The sequence below is a fragment of the Vombatus ursinus genome, unplaced genomic scaffold (genome assembly GCF_900497805.2).
Source record: "Vombatus ursinus unplaced genomic scaffold, bare-nosed wombat genome assembly UNPS02005459.1, whole genome shotgun sequence".
Lineage (NCBI taxonomy): Eukaryota > Metazoa > Chordata > Mammalia > Diprotodontia > Vombatidae > Vombatus > Vombatus ursinus.
Window position 1 is genome coordinate 8,929,915 of NW_020945237.1, and position 25,874 is coordinate 8,955,788.

The window sequence follows — 25,874 nt, forward strand, 5'->3', positions numbered from 1 at the left end:
CTTTTCTATTTGGATGTCCCATTGCCAGTTCAAACTCAGCTTGAGTCCAAAATGGAACCCATTATCTTCCTCCTGAAACAAACTTCCTACCCAAGCTTCCCCATATCTGCCAGCGTAATCCATTATTATCCTAGTCACTCCCAGCTGGAAACCCCAGAGACGTCTTTGACTTTTCCTTATCCTTCATTCCATACATCCAAGAATCACCAAGTCCCATTGATTCTTTCTTCGAGAGGTCTCTCTGGTTGGTCTCTTTCCTTTCTTACCACTATCACTCCAGCCATAATGATAATAGCTGACATTGATTCAGCACTAGTTCACAGTCTCGTTATCTCACTATCGGCTTCTTGAAAGGGCCAGACTCCTTGCTTCTTGTCAGTCCTCTCATCAAGGCGAGTGGATTGAGTATTGGACTTGAAGTGCGGAAAAACTATGTTCAACTCCCAAGTCACTCACTAACTATATGATCGTGGGAAAGTCTCTCTCTGGGCCTCCACATGTCAGATGAGGAACAGAGTAAAACCTGCTTCACATGGTTGTTAGGTCAATCTGTAAGATGAGGTTAATAATAGTTCTTTATTCACAGAATCAAATAAGATAATACATGCATACACATTGTAAACCCTAAATCAATATTAAATGCAAATTGTTTTTGCTCCACCTTACACTAATGGAGCCAGCATATTCTTTGTAAAATTCTAATTTAGTCAAATCATTTATCTGCTCAAAAAGCTGTAATGATTCCCTAGCACCCTATGTGATCAACCTCAAACTTCTTTTTCTGGAATGATCTTATCAATCTAACTTTATCTTAAGCTTCTCACACCTGGTGAGGCCAAATTGATTTTGTTCCCTCTAAACACCCTGTATTGACTCCCAGTTCTTTGCTCTGGTTAATTCCTCCTCCACCTTAAAAACTCTAGACTGAGATCCTCCATGAGGTCAGGTGTCCTTGTGGCCACTCCAGGTCATGCTGTTCTGCCATTTACCTGGGTAACTGTCATCTGTGCAGCTAGGTGGTACAATGGATAAAGAACAGGACCTGCAGTGGGGAAGACGAGTTAAAATCTGACTTCAAACATTTACTAACTGTGTGACCTTGGGCATGTCATTTAATCTGTTTGCCTCAGTTTACTTATCTGTAAAATGGGAATAATAATAGCACCTACCTTCAAGGTTTGTTGTGAGGATCAAATGAGATTATATTTGTAAGGCACTTAGCACAGTAGCTGGCATATAGAAGATGCTCTATAAATCCTAGCTATCAATGTTATTATTTTGTCATAATCATCTATTTAACTATTTAATGTGAATATATTAAGTTTCTTCAACTAGATTATAAGTTCCTGAAAGGTAGGGGCCTTATCTTACATATCCTCTGTAAATGCTCAAAGGTGTTTATCACAGTACTGCACACACAGTAAGTAGGTACTTAATAAAACCTGTAGAATGAATTCAAGATTTACAAATTTTGTTAGCATGCAGCTTATTAATTTTAGAACAAATGAACTTTTAAATACTTGTAAACACTTTTAATACTTTTAAAAACATCAATAGGCCTTTCAGAATTTTCAAATGGGCCCCAAGAATAAGATTTTGGAATTTTCAGTAACAGGGTTCAGATAAAATCAGTATTTATCCACTTTTCAATATAGTGCCATGAAATGATAGCAGTTTCTTCACAGGAGAATGGTTACATTAGATTAGGGGCAAAACCAATTATTTTTAAAGTTAATGCTGAAAACACTTACCTGATGATGATCAACATAAATTGCTTTCTCACCCCTATGGTCATGTCTGGTCATATGTTGTATAACTTGTCACAATGATAGCTCTTCACAGTTCCTTTAATCATTTTTTTTTCCTTTTTTGCTTAAGGGTCATAACGTACATGGGAATTCTATACTGAAAAATTCTCATTTTTAAAATTTCTTTTTTATTTTTTAAGTGAAAAGTTTTTCATGATATGATAACTGAATGTAGATATAGATAATTTTTTATTTGACATATAATTTTAAATTAGAACCATTTTTCTAAGCATACCTCTAATTGGTCTTGAAAATGTATGAGGCAAACAGATTAAGTGACATGCCCAAGGTCACAGTTAGTAAATGTTTGAAGTCAGATTTTAACTCGTCTTCCCACTCCAGGTCCTGTGGTTTATCCATTGTGCCACCTAGCTGCACAGATGACAGTTACCCAGGTAAATGGCAGAACAGCATGACCTGGAGTACCACAAGGACACCTGAACTCAGGGAGGATCTCAGTCTACAGCTTTTAAGGTGGAGGAGAAATTAACCAGAGCAAAGAACTGGGAGTCAGTACAGGGTGTTCAGAGGGAACAAAATCATTTTCCAACAACTCCAAAAGGGAGGCTGATGTATGAGTTTCCATCGGTACAAAGTCATGCTCTATTTTAGGAAAATAATCACATTTTGCTTTATGAGTCAAGGTGTGGAAATGGTGGCATAAAGGTTGATTTAGAAAATGGTTACCTGGACAGATGAAAAAGGAAATATATAGGAAAAAGTAAAGAAAGAAAACTTCAAAGATGAGAATTTACACGTATGTTTCAAAATAATGTTTTTTTTAAAAAGAAAAAAACCTCTCATTGGTCTTGAAAGTTATCATCCTACTGCCAAACAAAGATAAACAAATTTGAGTTCTCCCATGATAAAATGTTTACCTAAATTTCTTATACTCTTCAGGTTGCCGTTGCCATCTGCAGTTCTGTACATTTGTGATAATTTCAAGGTAATAATCTTCCGAATACCTGAAAGTGAGAAATGTCAAGGAGCTGAGTATGAAAATCTTACAAAATTTAAAGTGTTCAAGCACACAAGTACATAGGGACCATTAGATTAAATTCCAAACTTGCAGATAGAGAGCAGAGCATTCTTTAAAATAATTATGATGTGCTTGGACAGCTAGATAGCACAGGGGATAGTGCACTGGGCTTGGTATCAGGAAGACTCATGAATTCAAATACATCCTCAGACACTTACTAGCTGTGTGACCCTGGGCAAGTCACTTAACCGTTTGCCTCAATTTCTTCATCTGTAAAATGAACTGGAGAAGGAAATGACAAACCACTCTAGTATCTTTGCCAAGAAAATCCCAAAATGGGGTCACATAGAATTGGATACGACTTAACAACAATTACGATGTGACTGAGAATTCATAATCATGTGTTTTCTGATCTGTGCACTTTGTAAGACAAACATCTAATAAGATTCTAAGTAACTAAAAATATGTCAGCACACACAAGTATATGCATATCTCAAGGTTATTTAATAATTCACCTTTCATTTTAATTCAGTGAGAAATAAATACAAATACTTAATAGACATTTGCCAATAATAGACTGGTTAATAATGTTTCCTTTCAGAGTTAGCATTTACATAGTCATTATTTTTGGACACATAAAAGTTTTCAAACTCATAATACCAAATTGGTTAATTTTGATCCACAAGATAAAAATCAAGGATATTTTAAAAATATTGAAATGTCTTAGGGACAATTTAAATACGTGCACACAACTGCTATCTCTTCCCCAAAACTGTCAATCCTTGAAAAACAAATCAGGCAATCTCTAATTCTCCTCTGTAACCAAGGAGTGTTAAGAATGCTGAACTTGGAATCACAGGAGATGATTCTGAATTACCACTTTCCCAATTACTACTTATGTGACATTGGGCAAATCACCTGACAACACTGGGTCTCAGTTTCCCCATCTGTAAAATGAGCAGTTGGATTAGATGATCTCTAAGGTCCCCTCTAGCCTTACCTATGAACCTATCAGAACACTTAAGCAAAACAATTGAAAACACTGACCAAGCCTGATGGTGTATGCCTCATTCCACAGCTGTAGTCCATCACCTCTTTCAAGACTACATGTGCTAATATGCCTTTAAATAAACTTATGAATGCATCTGATAAACTTTCATTACATTTCCTCAGTCCTATGTTTAAATCTAAATCTAAAATGCTCTCTCAAGGAACAAACTTTAAAATGTGTGAAGTGCACAGTGCCTGGCACACAGTAAGCACTATATAAATGTTAGCTATTATTATTTTAATTCTACCTGATATTTCTACTCCATAGACTTCCAATAATAGCTAACATTTATACAGTAGCACTTTAAAGTTTACTCACTTTTTTGAATATTATCTCATTTGATCCTCACAACAACAGTGAGAGGTAAATAGCATTACCCCTATAATACAGTAGAGGAAACCAAGGCTAAAAGAAGTAGAGTGACTTGTTCAAAGTCACACAGCTAGTCAGTGGCTGAGGCTGGATTTGAAATTAGTTCTTCCAAACTCCAGGTCCAGTATTCTCTCCACTAGCTAGCTGCCTCTAGTACAGAGTGCACAAGTAGGTAGTGCAAAAATCACCAGCTGAGGAAACTGTGGCACAGTCAGATTAAATAACTTGCCCAAAGTCACAGAGGTATTAGATGATGGGGCCGAGATTAGAATTTGGGGTTTGGGTTCCCAGCTCCATTCTGGTAAATTAGAGGCAGCACTAAAAATTACCTTGGAAGTTAGAGACAATGACATCAGTTAATTGGTTAGCTTTTGTATAGATGCTTTCACACCTAAAGTAGTATAACTTTTCTTTAGTATACTTACAGAATAGGACCATTCCCTTTAAAACCCTGCTTGTCTCAGAGCGAGTTTCATGAATAGCCTACAAATTACCATACATCACCAACTGGAAACCCATTGTAGCTAGCTGTCTTCAGTTTAAGAGGAACATTTAAGGCCAGAAGCCAATCATTTTGAGGCTGTGTAATTGGACTCATTTGCAATTCACATAAAACAGCTTTTGAATATATTGTCATAGAGAAAAAGGAAGCGATCTAGTCACCACACAATGGGGTAGCCCACCCCAGCACAAATGTAGAAGCCCTCCTGCCCAGTCCTCCTGAAATGAGTACTGCCCCGTGGTTGATGTGATCAAAGCACCGTTTAGCTACCCTGGAAAAGAACCTTTGTCCTTTCATATTGTAGACAGCTACAATGAAAGAGATTAAAGAACAGCATGCAAGAAAGAATTATTTTCCCTGTTTTTGCCATTTTCTGTTGAAAACAAACTAGCAAATAGCTTTATTTGGGAAATTAAGACCACAATCACACTGTTATACCTTCAAAGCAAAGTAACACATGGGGAGAGAGAATTGTTTACCTTAAAAATATAAGTCTGTGTGTGTGTGTGTGTGTGTGTGTGTGTGAGTGGTTGACCATAAAGCAAATTTCTGTAAACTCTATCACATCTGTTCCATCCATTTTTGTCCCTTCAAGCCTTCAGTACTAGGGTTTTATAATAAAGTTAGACATATTTTCCAAAAGAACCATTTTTTAGGCATGGGACAAGATATAAATTATTTGCAAGAATGTAGCAAATTTTCTAAAACAAATCATATATTTAAAGGAAATGCTAACAAACACCTTCAAAATAAACCATAGCATATAAATACTGTGTTGACTATTAACATTTGTTGAAAAAAGGTTAAAAGTTTTAAAAAGGTTTTATATCTCTCTGGGGAGATACAACTTATTTGATCAAGACATTTGATTTTTAAATGAGGAAAAGTGTGTAAAGTTATTTATGTACTATAAAACATCTCACAAACTAATTTTATGGTTATGTTCCTACAGAAGGGCTTAACCCAGGTCCAAGGCCACTATGTTTTGGACATCTGTCCCCAAACCCTCCAAGGGCCAAAAATCTTGGGAAGAGAGAGAAGGTTATAGATAAGGCCTGAAAGATACAACATAGATGTCCAATGATAAAAAATTTCCAATAAATAATGTCAGCAACAAAAAAACCCCACAACATTCCATAATTATAATGATCAAGGAAAAGATTTGAGAAAATACACCTTTCTCTTTTTATTGCGGTGGGGATTATAGACATGGAATGTTGTACATGCTGTCAGACTGGGTCACTGGGTTGGTTAGTTTTGTTAACTAGTTTGTTAAACTGTTTCTCTCCTCTAGCTTTTAAAATCTTTCTTACAAAGGATGGCTCACAGGGTATCATGGAACAGAAAAGGGGATGTTTTTGGAAGTTGGTATGATATAAAAAGTAAAAGATATCAAGCAAAGTAAGATTAGAATTAGATTATTTTTTTAAAAATAGTCAGACATGACCATGATTCTTTTGTGTGATAATTAGCAAATACATGTTAATTTCTTAACTCCAGAAAAGATTTTAGAGTGTCATTAGCACTCTTGAAAACTATTAGGCACATCATTTAAGTTCTCTACCCCTCAGTTTCCTCCTGTATAAGATGACAATTTTGGAGTATATGAGTTTTACTTGTGAACCTTGGGTTTAGCAAACACAGTAAAAACTTAATAACTGTTTTTCCCCCATTCATTCTAAGGTCTCTCCTAATACTTTGGCTCTGCATAATAATCTTTACTCCCTTAAGTGAGAAGAACCAGCTTATTTATCCGAAGAGTAGAATGTCAGACACCATAATTTATTTATTTGGGATGGTTAGGTAGCTAGATAGAGTAGATAGAGTACTGAGACTTGGCCTAGAGTCAAGAAGACTTGAGCTCAAACCTGGTTTCAGACACTTACTAGCTGTCTGACCTTGGGCCAGTCAACCTCTGTTTTGCCTCAGTTTTCTTGTCTGTAAAATGAGGAAAATAATGCCTTCCAGGGTTGTTGTGAGGATCAAATGAGATACTAATTGTAAAGCCCTTAGCACAGGGTCTGGCATATAGTAGGTGCTGCATAAATGTTAGCTAGAAGGAGGAGAAGGGGGAGAAAAAAGAGGAGAAAGACGAGAATTCCCATGTCATTGGAAGTACCAGCCATACATACTGAGTCTGCTGGGTTCTGAATGTAAGTTCTGAAGCTATATTCTAGTGTGACACAGAACAGTTTTTGTTAGTCAGTTGTGTCAGTGTCCAACTCTTTGTGATGCCATTTGAGGTTTTCTTGCCAAAGATACTGGAGGCATTTGCCATTTCTTTTTCCAGCTCATTTTACAATTAATGAAACTGAGGCAGACAGAGGTTAAATGACTTGCACAGTTAGTAAGCATCTCATGCCAGATTTGAACTCAGGTCTTCTTGACTCTAGGCCTAGTGCTCTATCCACCTAGCTGCCCAAGTGTTATTATTATCCCCACTTTACAGTTGAGGAAACTGAGGTAGACAGAGGTTAAATGACTTGTCCAGGGTCACATAGCCAGTAAGTGTCTGAGGCCAGAATTGAACTCAGGTCTTCCCGAATCCAGGCCTGGTGCTCTGTACAGGACACCTAGCTGCCCAGAACTGCTCTCCATGAAGCTAAATTCTAGAAATGAAGACAACAAATCTTACTTTTACCATTCAGTGAGCTCAATACCTACTTGTCAGGGATGTAGGAGACAGGATTCACTCTTGGAATGGGGGTCAGGTTCCAGTTCCAGTTCTGCAGTTCTATGATTCCAAGTTTTTAGTTGTTCAATGCAATTGGTACATGTGTAAAGAATGTATTGATGAGAATTAAGGCAGCGTAGTACGGTAAAGGGGAATTGGCTCTGGAAGCAGAGGACCTGGGCTCATATCCCACTTACTACCTGTGTGGCAAGCCACACGACCTCTCCAGGCCTCAGTTTTATCATCTGTAAAGTCAGGTAGGCTGAACTAGATGCCCCTTGCTGCTCTAAATCTATGATCTGATGCGAGCTAACCAAAGATAAGTGTGAGGTTGAGATAGGGAGTAGAATTAGGTTAGGTATGTGCAATGTAATCAGATACTTAACATCATCTCTTTTCTTGGCTGATAAAAGAAGGAAGATGAACAATGTATCTCCCAGATAGCATTAGAGATGGGGATCTGAGACCTCTATTTTATATACACCGCCCAACTACTCTATTTTTTAAGCCAAAGTCTGTCAGAGATAATTTATTAATATGCAAACATTCCTGCTTAGAGAAAGTTCCAAACGGGCAAAGCCAACTGCTTTCCATATACTATGTATACCCAAGTTATCTGAGTACAGCATACTGAAACAGCTCCAGGGATTCACTCATCAAGATAGTGATACAGATTCTATTCCACAGCTCCAATTAGAGCCAACAAAGTTTAATATTGCATTATCTGAGAAAGCGACACATTTATGTGTAGCACTAGAACATTAACCCTTTTATTGCCTGAAAATTCACCACCAGATGAGGTACCTGGGCAAATTCAACAAAGTACACTTTGGAAAAATGTCAATTGACACAAAATGATCCCTTAAGTGATGGAGTTGGGGTAGGGAGAGAGACATAAAAGAAGGTTTGTTATTGGGGACTGTGGGAGGATGATGGGATGGGGCTAGAGATTCCATTAGAAGATGACCAAGTATCTTTCTATTAATTATCACTATTAGCTTTGTAAAAATCTGTGCTATTTCTAGCTTTGGAAGAACTGAAAGTTCTTTTTGGTTGGGGTTTTGGTTTTTTGGTTTTTTTTTTTTTGGTCAGACCATGTGATTTCATCATCTAAAGAAGCTCCCAGTGAAGAAATCCTCTCTACCAAAGTAGATCTACATTTAGATTGTAAGCTACATGAGGGTAGGGAGTACCTTTTACCTCTTCATGTATCCCCAGCCCTTAGCATAGTGCCTGGCACATAGCAAGTGTTTAATAAATGTTTATTGACTGATTGATACACTCTGCAATTTAGAGCCTAACAGGACGTCTGGGATCAAGGTCATACAGTTAGTATGTGACTGAGGCATGACTTAGAGTCAGGTCTTCCTGACTTAGAGGTAAGTTTTCTATCTGCTATATCATGGCTGCCCCTCACCATGGTACTCTCTCTGTTGGATGCTGCCTACCTTTGATGATAGAGCCCTACCCAATTTATGGCCCAGCATGATGAAATCTGTCAAACTGAAACTGAGCTAACTGAACTGATATCACTGTCACTATCACTAACACTAAGTAGGTTTGATGAGAAGGACACTGACTTCAAATTTCATCTCCCTATTAAAATTTAAAAATCAATCCCCAATAAAAAATGATACGTCTCTGGGATGGGAAAACACTAATAATACCAGGAGGTGCCTGTTAGCCTTGATATGAGTCTAGAATTGTTAATGGCTCCTTTTGGGCACATTTCTAAATATCTAAATGGGGCCATGTTTTTTTTTTTTTTCCCAATAATGAGAACTGTATTCTGCCAGGAAGAAGATAGCAGTTCATTGACCTTACTCCATCCATTGTTCAGCTATAAGACTCTCTTGGTTGCAAGGAGTCTAACAAAAAATAGCGGACATTATGTCCTCTTCCAAAGAGATCTGTTGAAAGCCACCTATGGTGTTAAAGATCCAGGAGTTGACAAGGTGTCTGTTGAACATCAGGCGAATGATTGTCTGGATATCTCTGTGAATAGGTTCCTCCTTAACTTGCCCAACAGGAATAATAATTACCACTGTCAGGAATATGAATTCACACATATTTATATGTTTTAAAATGCTATTCTTATAATAGCCCTATGAGGAGGTATTATCATTCTATATAACAGATGGAACAACTGAGTCTCAGAGAAGTCATCAAAGTAGACATTTTACACAGAGTATATGCAGCACTAGGCCTCATATCAAGATCTTTTGACTTAAATTCATGTACCCCCAATATTTTAAAGGCTTTTAATATCAAAACTATTTATGGGAAGGAGGATATAAAAACCACCTATGACAATAATGTCATGCTCCTACAAAAGGAATATGGAGATTCCTTAATTAATTTCTACTGTTGATCACCCAGCTGTTCTTTTGGGAACTGTTGTACAACATACTGCTGCCTCAGCAAACACTTTTTAAAGCAGCCTAATTAAAATGTATAAATAAATAGGAAAAATGGATTGTATTTTAAGACTGGGAGGCTTTTGCAAAGTTTCATGTCCTCAAAATCATGTCATTCTTTTTTATTAGGTTTGTGGCTTATGAATCATGTTCTCATGAAAGCTAAGGGAATAGCAAATGAGTAGTAAATAAACTCTAACTTTATTAAGATGGCACAGTACAGCTTAAGCTTAACACAAAGAAAAGGGAGAAAGTGTTTTCTATCTCAGCTATTTTGAAATGGAGATGATTTCTACATTTTTGTAAAGAGTAAGAGGGAAAAAATATTTTACAGAAATGTGGTCTCAAATGAAGGAGGCCAAAAGCTGAGAGACTCTTCAGAAAACTCAATACATCAAGAATAATTTCTTCAAGAGGACACTCAAAAGATACTGAATGTCACAGGCACAAAATGATATCATAGAAAATGTAATCGACTCTGACATAACAGAAAGAAAACGACTAATTATAAATGTGATCATCATTTTTAATGAGCTGTCTGTATACAATCAGGCCACTGACTGGTTAGAGGAAGAGGTCAAAGTAGATATCAATTTCTAAAGCTAAAGGAATAAAAACTAAAGACAACCCTGGGTCTAATTGCCATAGCTCCAACCTTGACTTGTTTATAGACATAGATGCAAAGGCAAAACTGATCTGGAGGGCCTTCTAATTGACAAAATGTTTCTGAGGAGGAAGGTGGAAGACCATGAACAGGGCTATCTTACAAAACCATGAGGAGAAAATTTGAGGAGAAAATGAACTTTGTACTATATTCAGCTATGCCAAAAATTATCCTAATAGTATTTTCATGTCCTGACCTAGAAAGGTTAGGCCCTGGCTGGGGTTTGGACCTTGTTGTTCAGTTGTTTTAGTCACGTCTGACTCTTTGTGACCCCATTTCCCCATTTGGGGTTTTCTTGGCAAAGACACTGGAGTGGTTTGCCATTTCCTTTGTTAGCTCAATTTTTTTAATAGATGAGAAAACTGAGGCAAACAGGGTTAAGTGACTTGCCCAGGGTCACAGAGCTAATAACCATTTGAGGCTGAATTTGAACTCAGGTCTCTTGATTCTGGGGCTGGTGCTCTTTCCACTGCACTACTTAGCTGCCTGATCTAGTAGGGACCATATCTGAGTAGGTACATGATGTTGATTAAATACCTTCTTGCCCCATACCTAGGCTTGGGGCATTGGGGTTGAAAGGTATCTGGGGAGTTTCAAAACTGATGGAGGCTAAAAGCACAATGCAAAATAATAAAAAGAGAAACCATATAGATAAGTCAGTAATTTGGAAAGAGCCAGACTCATGAAGTAGTGTTAGAGAAAGAAGCACAAACAAACCCCAAAATTCACAAGGACCAGCAAGAGGGAAGGATCAGGGTTTAAAGTGTAAGAATTCAGTACCAGGTGAGAGACGAAGAACTGTGTTACACAAAGAACATGAAATTGTTTTTTACACTCAAAAGCAGCATGAAGGCGCATGAGTCTGAAGTTCGGTCATGTACTTGTATTTGGCTCCATTCCCTTGATTTGATAGGCTCTTATTAATTTGCTGGCTTCTCATGCTTTCATCATTATTAACCTCCACAAAATGCATAGAGCAACAGATAATATAGGTCAAATTGAAAGGAAAGGACAACAAGTAGACATAAAAGAGAACAGATCTGCTGGAATTTCTAGACTGATGTATTCCCATTGGCAATGAGAGTGAAACTGTCATATTTGAACTCGTCCACTTCAGTGCTGAGGAAATGAGGTTGGTCTTTAAGAACCTGAATTTGGGAAGACAACTTGGCTATATTCATGTAGAAGAAACTGATGCTGCAGACATTACAATCTTGGCCACTGGCACTCGGGAATCAATTTTCGAGATAATTCAAAAAGAATATCCTTTTTACCAAAATGAAAAAAGGAAACTGTGTAGACATTAACAACGAATGAGCCATAAACCTGTTTTCTAATCTCTACAAAATCTTTATGAGAATGGACTATATTTAGAGTATCTATCCATGAATATACGTGAAGAGAGCAAGTAGGCTTTTGCCAATGACTTTATAGAGATCACACAACTGATTGAGAATTATGGACGACATAAAATTTTGTTACAGATATTGTTTGCTAATTATTTTAAAAATGGCTCCAGAGAATAAAATGCTCTTTTAAAAGCTCTCCTGAAGCATGGTGTATCCACACATATGCTAGACTAACGTAAGATTCTGTGATATGCAACTGTGGACCTGACATTGTTCAATGATCCGAAATTTTTTTTTTTATCATTGAGTGCTGTATAAAACAATGAAACATATTTTTACCCAGGATATTTGCCAAGCTCATGGAGGATTTTCTTTATAGAAAGTATTCCCATTGATGGTAAAGTTTTTCAAATATTCTATATATTATTAAATTACATAGCACTAATTGCATCAAGTCTTAGAATATTTAAAAATCCCTTCAGTAAAATCTATAATTCAAAAGAGATCAATTTAATCATCCACACTGCAAGAAGAAAGTGAATGAAAGATATTGATATCCAGACTATAACCTGCAAATACAGTACCAAACATCCTACTGAATCTCTCTCTCTCTGTCTCTCTCTCTCTCTCTCTGTGTTGTCTATCATTTATCTCTACACTCTCTCTATTTCTCTATCTTTATCATCCATCATCTATCTTTATTCTACCTATCTATGAAGTTGCATATGTATACATATATGGAGAGTGAAAATGACCTATACATAGATAGATTGGTCCAATAAAGATATAGACCTTGGACAGACACTGCAGAGAGACAGTGGGTTGGGTTGAAAGTTGACTAGGAGAAAGACATAAAACTGGATCCAATTTGGAAAACTGTCCAGAGCTTTTAGTGATCACAAGCTACTTTTAGCAACAGTATTATCAAAAGAAAAACAAAAGAAAGAAAAGAGGGACAGGAAAGCATTTTTAAACGCATAGAAGAGAGGGAAGGCCAGAAGGAAACACAGATAAGCAAGACAGCTTTGAAAATTACATGTTGTATATAATTGATCATATTGTTTGTCTTCTCAGTGGGTGGGGGAGGGACTGGATGGAGGGAGAAAATTTGGAATGCAAAAATTTTTTAAAAAGAAAGTTAAAATAAAATGTAATTATAAAAGGGGCAGCTAGGTGGTACAATGGTTAGAGTGCTGGGCCTGGAGTTAGGAAGACTCCTTTTCCTGACTTCAAATCCGTCCTCAGACACTTAGTAGCTGGGTGACCCTTGGCAAGCCACTTAATCCCATTTGCCTCAGTTTCCTCATCTGTAAAAATGAGCTGGACAAAGAAATGGCAAATCACTTCAGTATCTTTGCCAAGAAAACCCCAAATAGGGTCAAGAAGAGTTAGACATGACTGAAAAAATGATTGAACAACAATAATTATAAAAAAGTAAGTTACATGTTGAATTTATTATATATGTAAAAGGAAAAATAAGTTAGGTATAGTAGACATCCATGATTCTATGTATAGTCTTTTTTTTGTTCATTTTCATCTAGAAATGCTCATTTTATTTGGAATTTGTTAAGTTCAGAATAAAAATACATTAATTTTAAAATGAAAGCCAGATAGTCTTTGTGCTCTACTGATACCCTTGAGACAGGAAAAGTACCCAAGAAAGGTTTCTACTACACTGGATGGCTCTTCTACGGAGAAAGTACAAAAGGACATGGATGAGAAGCCCACAAGAGAGGAATATCCGGACATTCTAATCTATACTGCTGGAGGCACAGTCTACACTGCTGAGATCATTGATCCATTGGAGCCGATTCCTATTTTACCAACCAAGTTTTTCTTTTTTCTTAGTGTTGTTGACTGCTAAGGAATAACTACAAATAATGATTCAATAGGAAGATATCAGAGTAAGTATTCTAACATGAAGAAGGCTTAAGATTGTATACAGGGCACAAGTATTAGCCAACACTAAATTCAATCTCTGCTAACAGACAACTGTATTTAAGTAATGCCCCATTTTAGTCACAGTGAACAGAAGAACTCCAACCTCATCCTTGAAATGCTACCATCTGCCCTGCTGTTGATGCTCCCTCTTCAAGGGGTGGGGGGTGGGAGGATATGCCCTATTGTCCTAATAGGTGAGGAGCTGGAAATGTGCCCAGACTATGCTTCATTTGCCATTTAGCCATTTTCCCCAGACATTTTGCCATCCTCTCTGCCTTACTCTTTCCATATAGCCTTCCTCCACCCCCCTCTATGTCTTCCAATTCTTGTTTGAGGAACAGTAATCAAATCAATGTAATAGCTAGCATTTCTGTAGTACTTCAAGGTCTGCAAAGCACTTTACAAATATTATCTCATTTCACCCTTACAATAATTTTGGGAGGGATTTTACATTTTACAGATGAGAAAACTGAGACAGAAATGGGTTAAAGTGGCCTGCCGTTGTTCATAGAAAGGCTATGACAGTCAATTACTATAAGATTCCACTCATCATCCCAGAGACTATTAAGTCCAAAACTCCTTTCCTTGGCCACCACTCTATCTATGTTGTCTACTACTATTAGAATGTCAGATCTTTGAATACAGGGACTCTCTCATTTTTCTATTTGATTCTCTAGCACCTAATGCCAGTGCCTAGCCTATCCATCAGTCAATCAGTAATTTATTAAGTAATCACTATGGGCCAGGCACTGTGCTAAGCACTGGGGATACAAAAAGAGGCAAAAGATAGTCTCTCCCCTCAAGGAGCTTAAAATCTAATGGGGGAGAGAACAATGCAAACAAATATATACAAAGCAAGCTATATATAGGCTAAATAGGAAATAATTTACAAAGTGAAGACAATAGAATTAACAAGAGTTGGGGAAGGCTTACTGTAGAAGGTGGGATTTTAGGGAGGACTTAAAGGAAGCTGGGGAGGTCAGTAGTCAGAACAGAGAAGGGAGATCATTCCAGACATAGAGGACAACCAGAAAGAATGTGATGGCTCATGGACCAGCCAGTAGGCTAATGTCCCTGGGTCAAAGAATACAAGTAGGGGTATAAGGTGTAAGAAGACTAGAAAGGTAGGAGGGGGTGAGATTATGAAAGGCTTTGAATGCCATACAGTAGGGGTTTAATAAATGTTTTCTCATTTATTCATCCATTCAGTACAATAGGAATTGGAAATGTCCTTAGATTATGGATGATCAGTTAGTAAAAAGCAAGTACTGTTTTTGTTTTCAAGAACTGACCATACCATTGCCACACTATGGACGGTTTCCAGATTGTAGCTCACCCCCTTCTCCCTGGAGAGCAGATCTAATGTGTCCTTCATTTTTCTAGGATAACCACTTGAATTTTAAAAAAGAAGATAGCCATGAGTCCTCAAATCTTATTAGCCACAAAAAAGTTTTAGTTACTGATGAAGATGTGTTTCTTCATCATTTCCATCAAAATTGCTAGAGTAATGAGAGCTCTAGTCCTACGAATGGCCAGGAGAATATACTTATTTATATAATTTAACAAACAGAACCTCAGTTCTTTGATCTGTAAAATGAAGTTGTACTCAATGCTGGCCCGAGTTCTTTCTAGTTTGGAAATATTTTGTGTTCTTGACCCAACATGGATCAAGATGGTTAAATCATTGCTCAGCAGAGTTTGGACTACCTTTGTTCTATATAAAATAAAGGGAAAAAATTGAAGAATTTGTATCATGATCTCTAGATCAGCTTCTCTGACCCATCCTGAGCTTTTCAGAACAGAAATCCGACTGGTCAGGCTGCCTGGAGAAGCTTACCATGCATGGTCTTAAGAGTATTATATGGTTGCTACCAATAGTGATAACTTGTTAACTTCAATTTTCATGACTTATTTATTGGTCCTTATCAGTGAAATGGAGAAATGCAAAATGAACCAAATTATGGGAATTTGTCAAATGAAGCCATGCTAAGGATGCCATGAGAAATCATGAAACTGGTGTTAGGATATAGTAGCACTCTGTTTCATTAAGAAACACTTCATCCTTAAAAGCTGGCCTCATAGGGTGGTTAGCGGCTCTTATTGAAGAAGGGATTCAAGAAAAAAAAGGCACATGTGCTATATTGAGGAGCCATTAGGGCACCACAGAGGTACAAAAGGGAGGGGAGCCAATGCTATATATTACCGTGTGCCAGAGAAATCCTACAGAGGATCGAAAGTGTTCCTTGTTGACAGACGATGAAAATTGAGGAATTCTTGCTTTGTCTGCAGGCTGTCAAGTGATATACAAGCTTTCTAGTTTTTTTTTTTTGTAAGTTTCAGTGACTATAATTTATGCCTCCCCTTTTCAAATAGTATTTCAGACCATGTTGCATTCTTCTGGACTCTGAAAAATTGTGAAGAACATTTAAAGGCCAGTCTTCAATGTACCCTGTAGTCAACTGGGCATGATGCTCCTTTTTCGATGTAATTCAATTTAATTCAGTGGACCTTTATTAAAGATATGCTGGGTGCATAGCAGTATGCTCACCCCTGGGGATAAGAAGATGAAGTGTGATCTAGTCCCTGACCTCAGGAAATTCACAACCTAATAGGGTGATACAATATCTGTGCATGATATACAGGTGGAAAGTGATGAGGGCAAAGAAGAGATCCAGAGAAAACATTCCAGGAGAACTGGAGGAGAGCGTGATCATTTTCAGCCGGAGGGATAAGGGAACTCTTCAGAGGGAAAGTGACACCTCAGCTGGGCCTTGAAGGAAGAGAAGTTCAAGAGGTGGAAGATATACTAAATCTTACTAATGAGAATAAGCAGAATCTTTACAGCTGCGTCCTTAAGAAGATATCTACTAGCAGCAAGGCTTTCTTAAGCTCTTCATGTGTACTAGGAACTGGGCTAAGCACTGGAGATACAAAGGAAAAGGGGAAAAAACCAGTTCCTGCTTTTAAGAAGCATTCTAATGAGAGAGAATGGTACAGCAGAAAAAGCAGTGACTAAGGAGTAAGAAGATCTGGGTTCAAATCCTATCTCTGATATTTAATGCCCTGTTTAACCTCGGGCAAGTCACTTAACTGAAGCAAGTGTTTCAGCTTCCTCACCTGTAAAATGAAGGGGTTAGAGTGTGACTCCTCTGAGAGTTCTTCCAGCTCTCGATCTATGGTCCTATATACAGAAACAGGAACATATGGAACATATACAAAATAGATAGAAGGTAACCACCTGGACGTATACCTGCCAGGAAATGACAGGGAAGATTTGATGTTCTGATCATTTTTAATTACACTCAATAGAACAGGTTACCAAAAGCTTGCCACAAAACTGGCACCCAACAGAGCTTCAGTCACTGGCACGGCCAAGAGGGTCAGTCCGATTATACATGCCAACAGTGGGAGCCAGGGAGATGCAAAAAATCCATCTGCCTGAGACCCAAGTTCTCTTCTGTAAATTGAAAAAGAGAAAAGAGACAATAGGTCAAGGTAGAAAAAGAGAGACATGAGAGAAAAGCTGCCAAGTGGAAGAAAAAGAACTTCTCACTAGAGGGTCAGCCCTTCTGTGCCATCTGCCTTGAGAGAAGTTAATTCATTTGTCTAGAACAATAACAGGCAAGGGGGACAGCTGAAGTACCCAGTGTCACTTTAAAAGAAGAGACAAAGCATTACGTCTTTGAAAGTTGGAAAGGGATAAAAATAACATAGAGAAGATGACTTGATGTTACATTTCATTTAATAAGTAGAAAGAATTGGGATACAGAATAACAGTGTTGTTACTCAGTCGTTTCTCCGTCACATCTGACTCTTCATGACCCTATTTGGGGTTTTCTTGGCAGAGATACTAGAGTGGTTTGTCATTTCCTTCTCCAGCTCATTTTACAGATGAGGAAACTGAGGCAAACAGGGTGACGTGACTTGCCCAGGGTCACACAGTTAGTGAGTGTCTGAGGCCAGATTTAAAATCAGGAAGATGAGTCTTTCTGACTCTAGTCCTGGTACCATCTAGCAGTGTAAGAATAACACTAGGGGCGGGGAAATGTTAGGAAAAATATTGAGAAAACTACAGAAGTCTAAGAAGAGAAAGAAAAGTTAACAGTAGAACAATCACAATAGGTTTATAAAGTTTATAATAATGAGGTTTATGAAATGCTTTCCTTATAGCAATCCTATGAGTTAGGTAATACAAAATAGTCTTGGCTTCATTTTTACAGATAAGGAAACTGAGGCTGACAGACACTATGCCAACTGCCAGTGATCACCCGGCTAATAAGTCATGGAACCAGTATATGGACCCTTGTCTGCCAATGCTAATTCTAGAATTCCGGCACTGAATGAAACAAGAGGATGCTTGAGTGTTCATTGGTGACGTTAAAAAAAATACCACCATTACTCTAGACTTTAAAGGTAAGATGAAAAGCACCTTCAATACCTGAAAAACACCTACCCAATATAGATTACTGGATTTTGGGGAATGTATCTAGGTGGCACAGTGGATGGAGTGCCAGGCCTGGAGTCAGGAAGACTCAACTGAGTTTGAATCTGGGCTTCAAACACTTACCAGTTGTGTGACCCTGGGAAAGTCACTTAACTCTGCTTGCCTCAGTTTCCTCATATGTAAAACAAGCTGGAGAAGGAAATGGCAAACTACTCCATCATCTCTGCCAAGAAAACCCCAAATGGGGTAACAAAGAGTTGGATACAACTGAAATGACTGAATAAATAATAATAATGATGATGAATTTAAAATCAGAAGACCTAGTTCTAACATTTACTGACTTCATGATCCTGGGCAAATCATTTGACCTCTGTGGGCCTCAGTTCCTCATTTGTGTAACCTCACTTCCACCTAAACCTGGGAACGCTTTACTAGGGGAAAACCCTGTGTGTGATGCTACACTTTGTGTATATGGAGGAAGGCATGACTCCTGATTGATTGAAAGGAGTCTCTGAGCTGGGGTATGTAAAGTAAGAGACACACTTTGGAGGAGGAGGTTGAGAGAAGCAGTCAAGAAAGCAAGCGTAGACTTCTGAATGGTGGATGGGATCTTCCTTGAGCCATAGACTTCACAGTGGGAAATCTGGTCCCCACTATGTCCTTTGATTCTCAGTGCCTGGAACCCCAGAGACCACTACAGATGAATTCCCCTCAGTGAGATCATGCCATCCTCCTTGCTTCTGGGGGCAGCTTATCTTGCACCCAGAAGAAGAGAACATTTATTCCTGTGTATCCTTTGGACTGTTCTAATCCTGCAACTTCCCTAATTTCTTCTTACTGCTTGCTTCGATGAAGTTTGCCAACGAATAGTAATGGTCTTTTGTGTAAACCGAGTTTGGTGAAAGGAGGCTAAGCTAAAGTAACACCAAGCAACAGTAAGCTGAGTGTTACTGTCTTGCCCTGAGGGCAATCAGGGAAAATGTCTTTTATTCAGAACCCTTTGTAGGACAATCATCCAGTCTCACTGGTCTCGGATCCAGCTTGCATCTCCCTCACTAAGTTGCTGGTGAACTTGGCATGCAGAAATTACAGTTTCCCTTGGAGCCAGGATGGGCCAGAGCCTGAAGGTATCTAGCCATACTACATGTGGTCCATCTGTATCTTATATGGTATGGCCCAACCACATATACTCTATATCGATAAACAGAGGGAAATATATAAGGTGGAATTGGAGGTCCCTTCCAGGTCTCCATCGATGATCCCATGAGTGGCACTCCTTTTCTTGAACTTTTTTCTCTTACTGCCAACTGTTTTCACTTCAGTTTTCCTTGTGAAAGACTACTGGAGAAAAGAGAGCCCCATTATACCCACTGTACTTATTTCTAGTGATCAAGCTTGCCATTATAACTTTCGCAGGGCAAAGAGAAAATGGTTAGCGTTTTGGTAAATGTAGAAAAAACCATGTTGCCTCATAGAAAGGGACATGTTGACATGAGAAAGAGAAAATGCAGAAACTTTAAAAGAGCATGACAAAAATGGATAAATTATTATTTTTAAGAAAATAAAATTATTCCTTATCAGTATACAATGAAGGGCTTTGTGCTGCTGGGCTCTACAACCTCTTGGTAGCCTTGGTCACAGCATGCAGAATTTCTGACAACAGAAAATGAAACTGAAAAATTAGTCTCTTGTGTGCCAAATAACACTTTCATAGCAATCAGAAATTCATGTGAGCTCCGCATAGACCTTTGCTAAGCAGACGACCAGCAAAGGCTAATTATGCAAGCTAGTTGAAAATCAGGACTGTAATGGAAAGGCAGCCCCCCAAAGAATAGCTGGGGAAAGGTTTTCTCATCAACCATATCACAATAGAAAAAAAAAACTAGCAAGGGAAAGTGAAGAGAGAACATGAGAAACTGTGCACATACACTCTAATCATCTCATTGCAGTTAAGCATTTTTGTTCAAGATGGGATTTTAAAAGTTTGTAAAATCTCTGCCTTTAATATGTTTTTTTTCCCTAGTGTTAGCTTTTCTTCCTCACATATTCAGGTTTGGCTCAAAGCCATTTGAGACATACAAAAGTTAATTGTTCTGATCCTGGGGACACAGGTCATCTTTGGGATGTGATATAATGGAAATGTGAATGAGAGTGGGGGATGATAACAATATGCACTAATATTTATATTCACATCTATATACATCATTCAACACATATGTGTATATATACATGCATACATACATATTATATTTATGTACAATCTCATTTGCTAATATGAGATCAACCTTATGTTACTGTTGTCATTTCAATTGTGTCTGAGTCTTTGTGACCCCATTTGGGGTTTTCTTGGCAAAGATAGAGGAGTGGTTTGCCATTTCCTTCTCCAGCTCAATTTACAGATGAGGAAACTGAGGCAAACAGGGTGAAGTGACTTGCCCAGGGTCACACAGCTAGCAAGTATCTGAGGCCAGACTGGAACTCAAGTTTTCCTGACTCAAAGCCCAGCACTCTATCCACTGTATCACCTAGTGGCTCTCAACCCTATGAGATAAGTGCTAATATCCCCATTTTATAGATGAGGAAACTGAAGTTAAAGAGAGGTCAAGTTGTTTTGTCCAGTGTCACAGAGTTAAGTAGCATCTGATTCAGGATAAGAAATCTTACTTTCCTGACTCCAAGTCTAGTGCTCCAGCCACAACGCCATCTAACTGCGTCTTTATGTCCCAGTGTCCAGTCATATTCCAGAGAAATATTTTAAAATGTATTTAATTTTTTTTAATGTTCTAATAAGGATTTTTAAAAGATTTTAAAATTTTGATGTGGATTCCTGGCAAAATTCTAGATTAGAGGGGCAGCTAGGTGGTACAGCAGATAAAGCACCAGCCCTGGAATCAAGAGTACATGAGTGCAAATCTGGCCTCAGACACTTGACACCTACTAGCTGTGTGACCCTGGGCAAGTCACTTAACCCCACTGCTTAACCATAAAGAAAAAAAAGAAAAAAATCAGATGATTTTAAAAGCTAATTTGTGAGCACTTAGAAAGTCAAGATATGAAATAAGAAATAAATCATTTACATTTAAAAGTACACTCATTCATTGTTGGTGGAGTTGTGAATTATTCTAGAAAAGTTTGGTATAATACAGAATATCACTAAGTTGTACCTACCTTTGATCCACAGTTGTACATACCTTTGATTCACTTATACCATTACGATGCATACAACCCAAGGGAGGTTCAAAATAAAGGGAAGGAGGTAGACTTCAATACATATATGAACCATACTGCATATTTCATGTAGACATATGTACATTCATATGCTTGTACTTGTCTGCACATTATACGCCTGTATATATTTCAATACATAATAATAAAAGATGGAAAGTGGAAGCTTACCTTTTCTTTTTCATAAATGAAGACCAAAGGGTGTCTTGTAGGTTTTTGCATTCTGGTGGCAGGTGGAGTGGCTTTTTTATACCCAGATTTGTGCTGTTTCATAAAAGAAATAAGTGGGAAGGAAAAAGGGATGGAAAACAACAGCATTAAAAATTGGAAAGCTTTTTTCTTAATGCTATATTCTTTGTTAATGAAATAGGATTTAATTTTTGAAAGCATGACCAAATGAAACCTTTTTTCACTTCCATGATTGGGTTCTCCATTAAAAAAAAGGACAGTGATATAGCCACCTGTGGCATTCTGACTTCTAGATAAATTCAGTTCACATTATGAACTAAATTATACAGACATGTAAATTAGAAAAGCAATTTATAAAAGAAAGAGGCTTTGAAATATTGGATTTGCTAAAATATACTTACATATTTTGATAAGTAGCAAATATTTTTTTATTAGCAAGTAAAAAAAAGTAATTTAATACATTATATATTATACTGTTCCTTTGTGCATGGCCAATGAGCTGGGCCCAGAAGAAAAGGAGGAGGAGGGCAAAACAGATCGCCTTTGGGAAATTGTACAGTGCTTTTTAATGATCCCAAACTTCTTCCTGAAAGAAAAGTCTTTTAACCACCAAATTCTTCCTATGATTCAGGACAGCTTTGTGTCATGAATTCCAGTGTCTCTAAAGAGTTAGCACCAAGGATCATCTAAAGGGCCTTGGTGTCGCACATGATAGGTTTCATCACCAAAGGGTTGACCACTAGGTGATGGATTTTTTTTTCAGCCACAACAACTCACAAAAATGATCCATTAGAGTTGTTATCAGCATGGGTGAAGAATTCATGAGCCCTTCTTAAGGTATTTTTGTTCTTTGCTTTGAAAGATGATGCTATGGACTATAAGCTAGGTATACTTATGCAGGTGAGGCTGACGAGGCTGACAGTATTTTCTATACCTCTTTTTTTTAAACTAGATTTATTATTTCATTGATACGGGGAACTCCCTATGAGGAAATTCCCTTTATCAATGAAGATGGATTTTTGCTCTGCAACTTCCAGACGTCTGGGGCACTAAGACCTGCTTAGTGTCACACCGTCAATGTGTATCAGAGAAAGGATCTAAATCCAGGTCTCCCTGACTGTGAAGCTGGCCCTCTAACCACTATATCATGCTATCCTCTCTAAATTTAGCATAAATAAATTCTGTCCTTTGCCTAATTATACTTTGAAGGGTTTGTTTCTTATTTGTAATGTGGTCTCCTAAATTCTGTGGTTGGTAATTGTAGCTCACATTTATATACACACACTCATTTATAAATAAATGTATATGATTCATGTTTATATAGTGCTTCAGAGCTTTCCAAGTACTTTTCTTACATCCTTCCTGGGAGGTAAATAATAGACAATATTGTGAGTCATATTTGATCGACGAAGAAACTGAAGTCCACAGGAATAACACAGCTTGCTCAGGGTAATGAAGAGAAATCGAACGCCCTCTGTTCCATGTTGCATTGCCCCTTCTACACAAAATGAACAAATACCTTCATTCCTATCATTTTATTTCGATAACACAACAATGATTTCCAAGATATGAACACCAAAAAAAATATTAAAAAATAAACCAGAAATGGGAGCCAACACTCTATCTCTGATTTGCAATTGAATGTTTCATGATCCTGGTAACGAACAGCTAAGTGGCACCATGGTTAGAGTGCTGGTCCTGGAGTCAGGAAGACTCATCTTCCTGAGTTCAAATCTGGCCTCAGATACTTTCTAGCTGTGTGATCCTGGGCAAGTCACTTCACCCTGTTTGCCTCAGTTTCCTCATCTGTAAAATAAGCTGGAGAAGGAAATGGCAAACCACTCCAGTATCTGTGCTAAGAAAACCCCAAATAGGGTCATGAAGAGTCAGACATGACTGAAAACAACTGATGATTCCCAGTAATGTAATGCATTTCATCTTGCCTCCTAAGATCCCCTCAACCCTTCTCAGAGAGAAGGGCCTGGTGTTTCCCTGGTGAATAACTCTATCATAGGGCTATCCTCCAAGTCAGGCAAAAAATTAGCAGTCACATCCATTTCTTCGAATTTGAGCCTACTCCATCCCACACCAGTATGGAAGCATATTTAAATTAAATTTAAATTTAAATTAAAAAAAATTTTTTTAGGCAATTGGGGTTAAATGATTTGCCCAGGGTCACACAGCTAGTAAGTGTCAAGTGTTTGGTCTGAGGCCAGATTTGAACTCAGGTCCTTCTGACTTCAGGTTCAGTGCTCTATCCACTGCATTACCTAACTGCCCCTAAAAATGTTTTAATAAAAATAATATACATAGATTTGAAAAATAGACTGCATTGTCAATATTTTTAATGTATAAAAGCATCACGGTCATAATATTAACATGATTTTTGTTGTTCAGTCGCGTCTAACTCTTTATGACCCCATATGGGATACTCTTGTCAAGGACGCTGGAATGGTTTGCCATTTCCTTCTCCAGTCCACCTCACAGATGAGGAAACTGAGGCAAACAGGGCTAAATGACTTGCCCAGGGTCACGCAGCTAGTAAGTGTCTGAGGCCTGACCTGAACCCAGGAAGATGAGTCCTCCTGACTCCAGCTCTAGTACTCTATCCACTGCACTATATACCTGCACCCATTAATATGATGGGTGGACTTATATTTTGTCAATTAAAAATGTTAAGAAATAATATTTTCTCCTTAAAACACATTCCTTACTTTTCCCTTTAAGGAAATTCATAAGAGGTAAGGTAGAAGAATAAACATCTCTTTGTCCTTCAAGAGTATTGCCTTCTCTGTCCCCTGCTGTGACGGGCTGCAATGATCTCCCCCTTCTCCACTGAGGAAGGCCTATGAGGGTGATCAAAAGAGAAAAATCCTTTAAATTTCTGAGGGGCTGAGTCGAGGAAGGAATTGAGTAGTTTTAGTTAGAGACTGACTATTGTTCTACAATGTTAACCCCAAACTGTATTTTTAAACATATTTTGATCTTTTTCTTTTTCAAGATTCATTTAAATGTTACCTCAAATTATTTCATGCCAGACAGATGTCCAATGACATGGAGGGGAGTATGCCAATTGAATATTTTTCCCCCTAAGGTGGAAATGCTCAGATTTACATTACTGTTAAATCAAACAGAATTGTTTCTGGCAGACTTGTGCCTAAAACATTGGGAACGGTATTAATATTTTTTCTTTGACACCAGAGGAAACCAGTATAGGGCATTCTGTTCTTCTCACAAGGCCAACACATAGCCCAATTTCTCTTGAAGGGCCAACCACAGAGTGAAACTGGTCACTCTCCTCCATTTTCAAGGCTAACCAAGACAAAAACCAATAAAAGTGGGCTCAGGTTGGAAGGAATTTCTCCATCAGAATTCCCTAGGTGCCCTGTGTTCATGAATAAAACTTGTGACCTGCACTTGTAGGCTGTGGCTTTTCCCCCCAATCTTTTTTCTCTTCTTCTTCCCTATGCCCCCTTCACTGATCTAACTGCCTATCATACAACCACCCACACCCACACACCACTGAGTCCTGTAATTACTTTATCATAAAGTTTTTCGGGATTTGATCTTTCTGACATAACATGTATTTCAAACAGCACCAAAAAAACCGATGTTTTAGTAACCAACCAGCAACAAAACTGAATTCTTTTTCCTATTACTTGTGAAACTTATATACAGACACCAACAGTATCTAGCATCATCTAACCCTGCTCTAAAGTCAGAGAACAACCTGGGAAATTATTAATAATCTATGGAAACCTATCTGACCAAAGTCCCCTAAAAAGGAAAGTAGGTTTTTCACTGGCTGCTGATAGGAAAGGTTTCCTCCACCTGTATCTCACTCTTCAAAGTTCTTCCCTTCTCTCAGACCCAAGGTTTCTGAGAGAAAGGTAGGAATACTCCTCCAAACTGGTAAAGCTTAGCGGTGGCAGGGGCCAGCTCCTTCCTCTCACCCAGAACTGTGAGTTGTGGTAGTAATGAATAGCAGTAGGAAAGGCGATCTCTTTTACTTTTTATTCCTTTTGAATGCCCAGTTTCCCTGTCCTAACTTTCTTCTCCCATTCCTTTCCCCCACATTCCAACGGATCCCTGTAGGCCACCTCCCTTGATATGACAACAGAATTATACAATTTAAAACTATGTGAAGACCTAATAATAAAAAAACTCCAAACCCAAGACATTTAAAACCATTAAATCCACAGTACACTGGATGGTGATTTCTTTCCATTCAAAGTCCTACTTGGCGCCTCACTGTGGTT

General features: G+C 38.0%; 1 protein-coding gene across 2 annotated transcripts in view; it reads right to left on the reverse strand.

The window, feature by feature from the left end:
• Positions 1-25,874, reverse strand: part of ST8SIA6 (ST8 alpha-N-acetyl-neuraminide alpha-2,8-sialyltransferase 6) — a 117,058-nt gene that overhangs the window by 49,027 nt on the left and 42,157 nt on the right. Inside the window, exons 3-4 of one of the 2 annotated variants that reach the window (XM_027847902.1) lie at positions 21,598-21,690; positions 2,687-2,773 (exon numbers count right to left, since the gene is read on the reverse strand). In XM_027847902.1, coding sequence (XP_027703703.1) covers positions 2,687-2,773; positions 21,598-21,690 — 180 coding nt within the window. Of the gene's footprint in view, positions 1-2,686; positions 2,774-7,376; positions 7,442-21,597; positions 21,691-25,874 lie in introns of those variants that run through there. The other variant, XM_027847903.1, reaches the window with a different exon arrangement.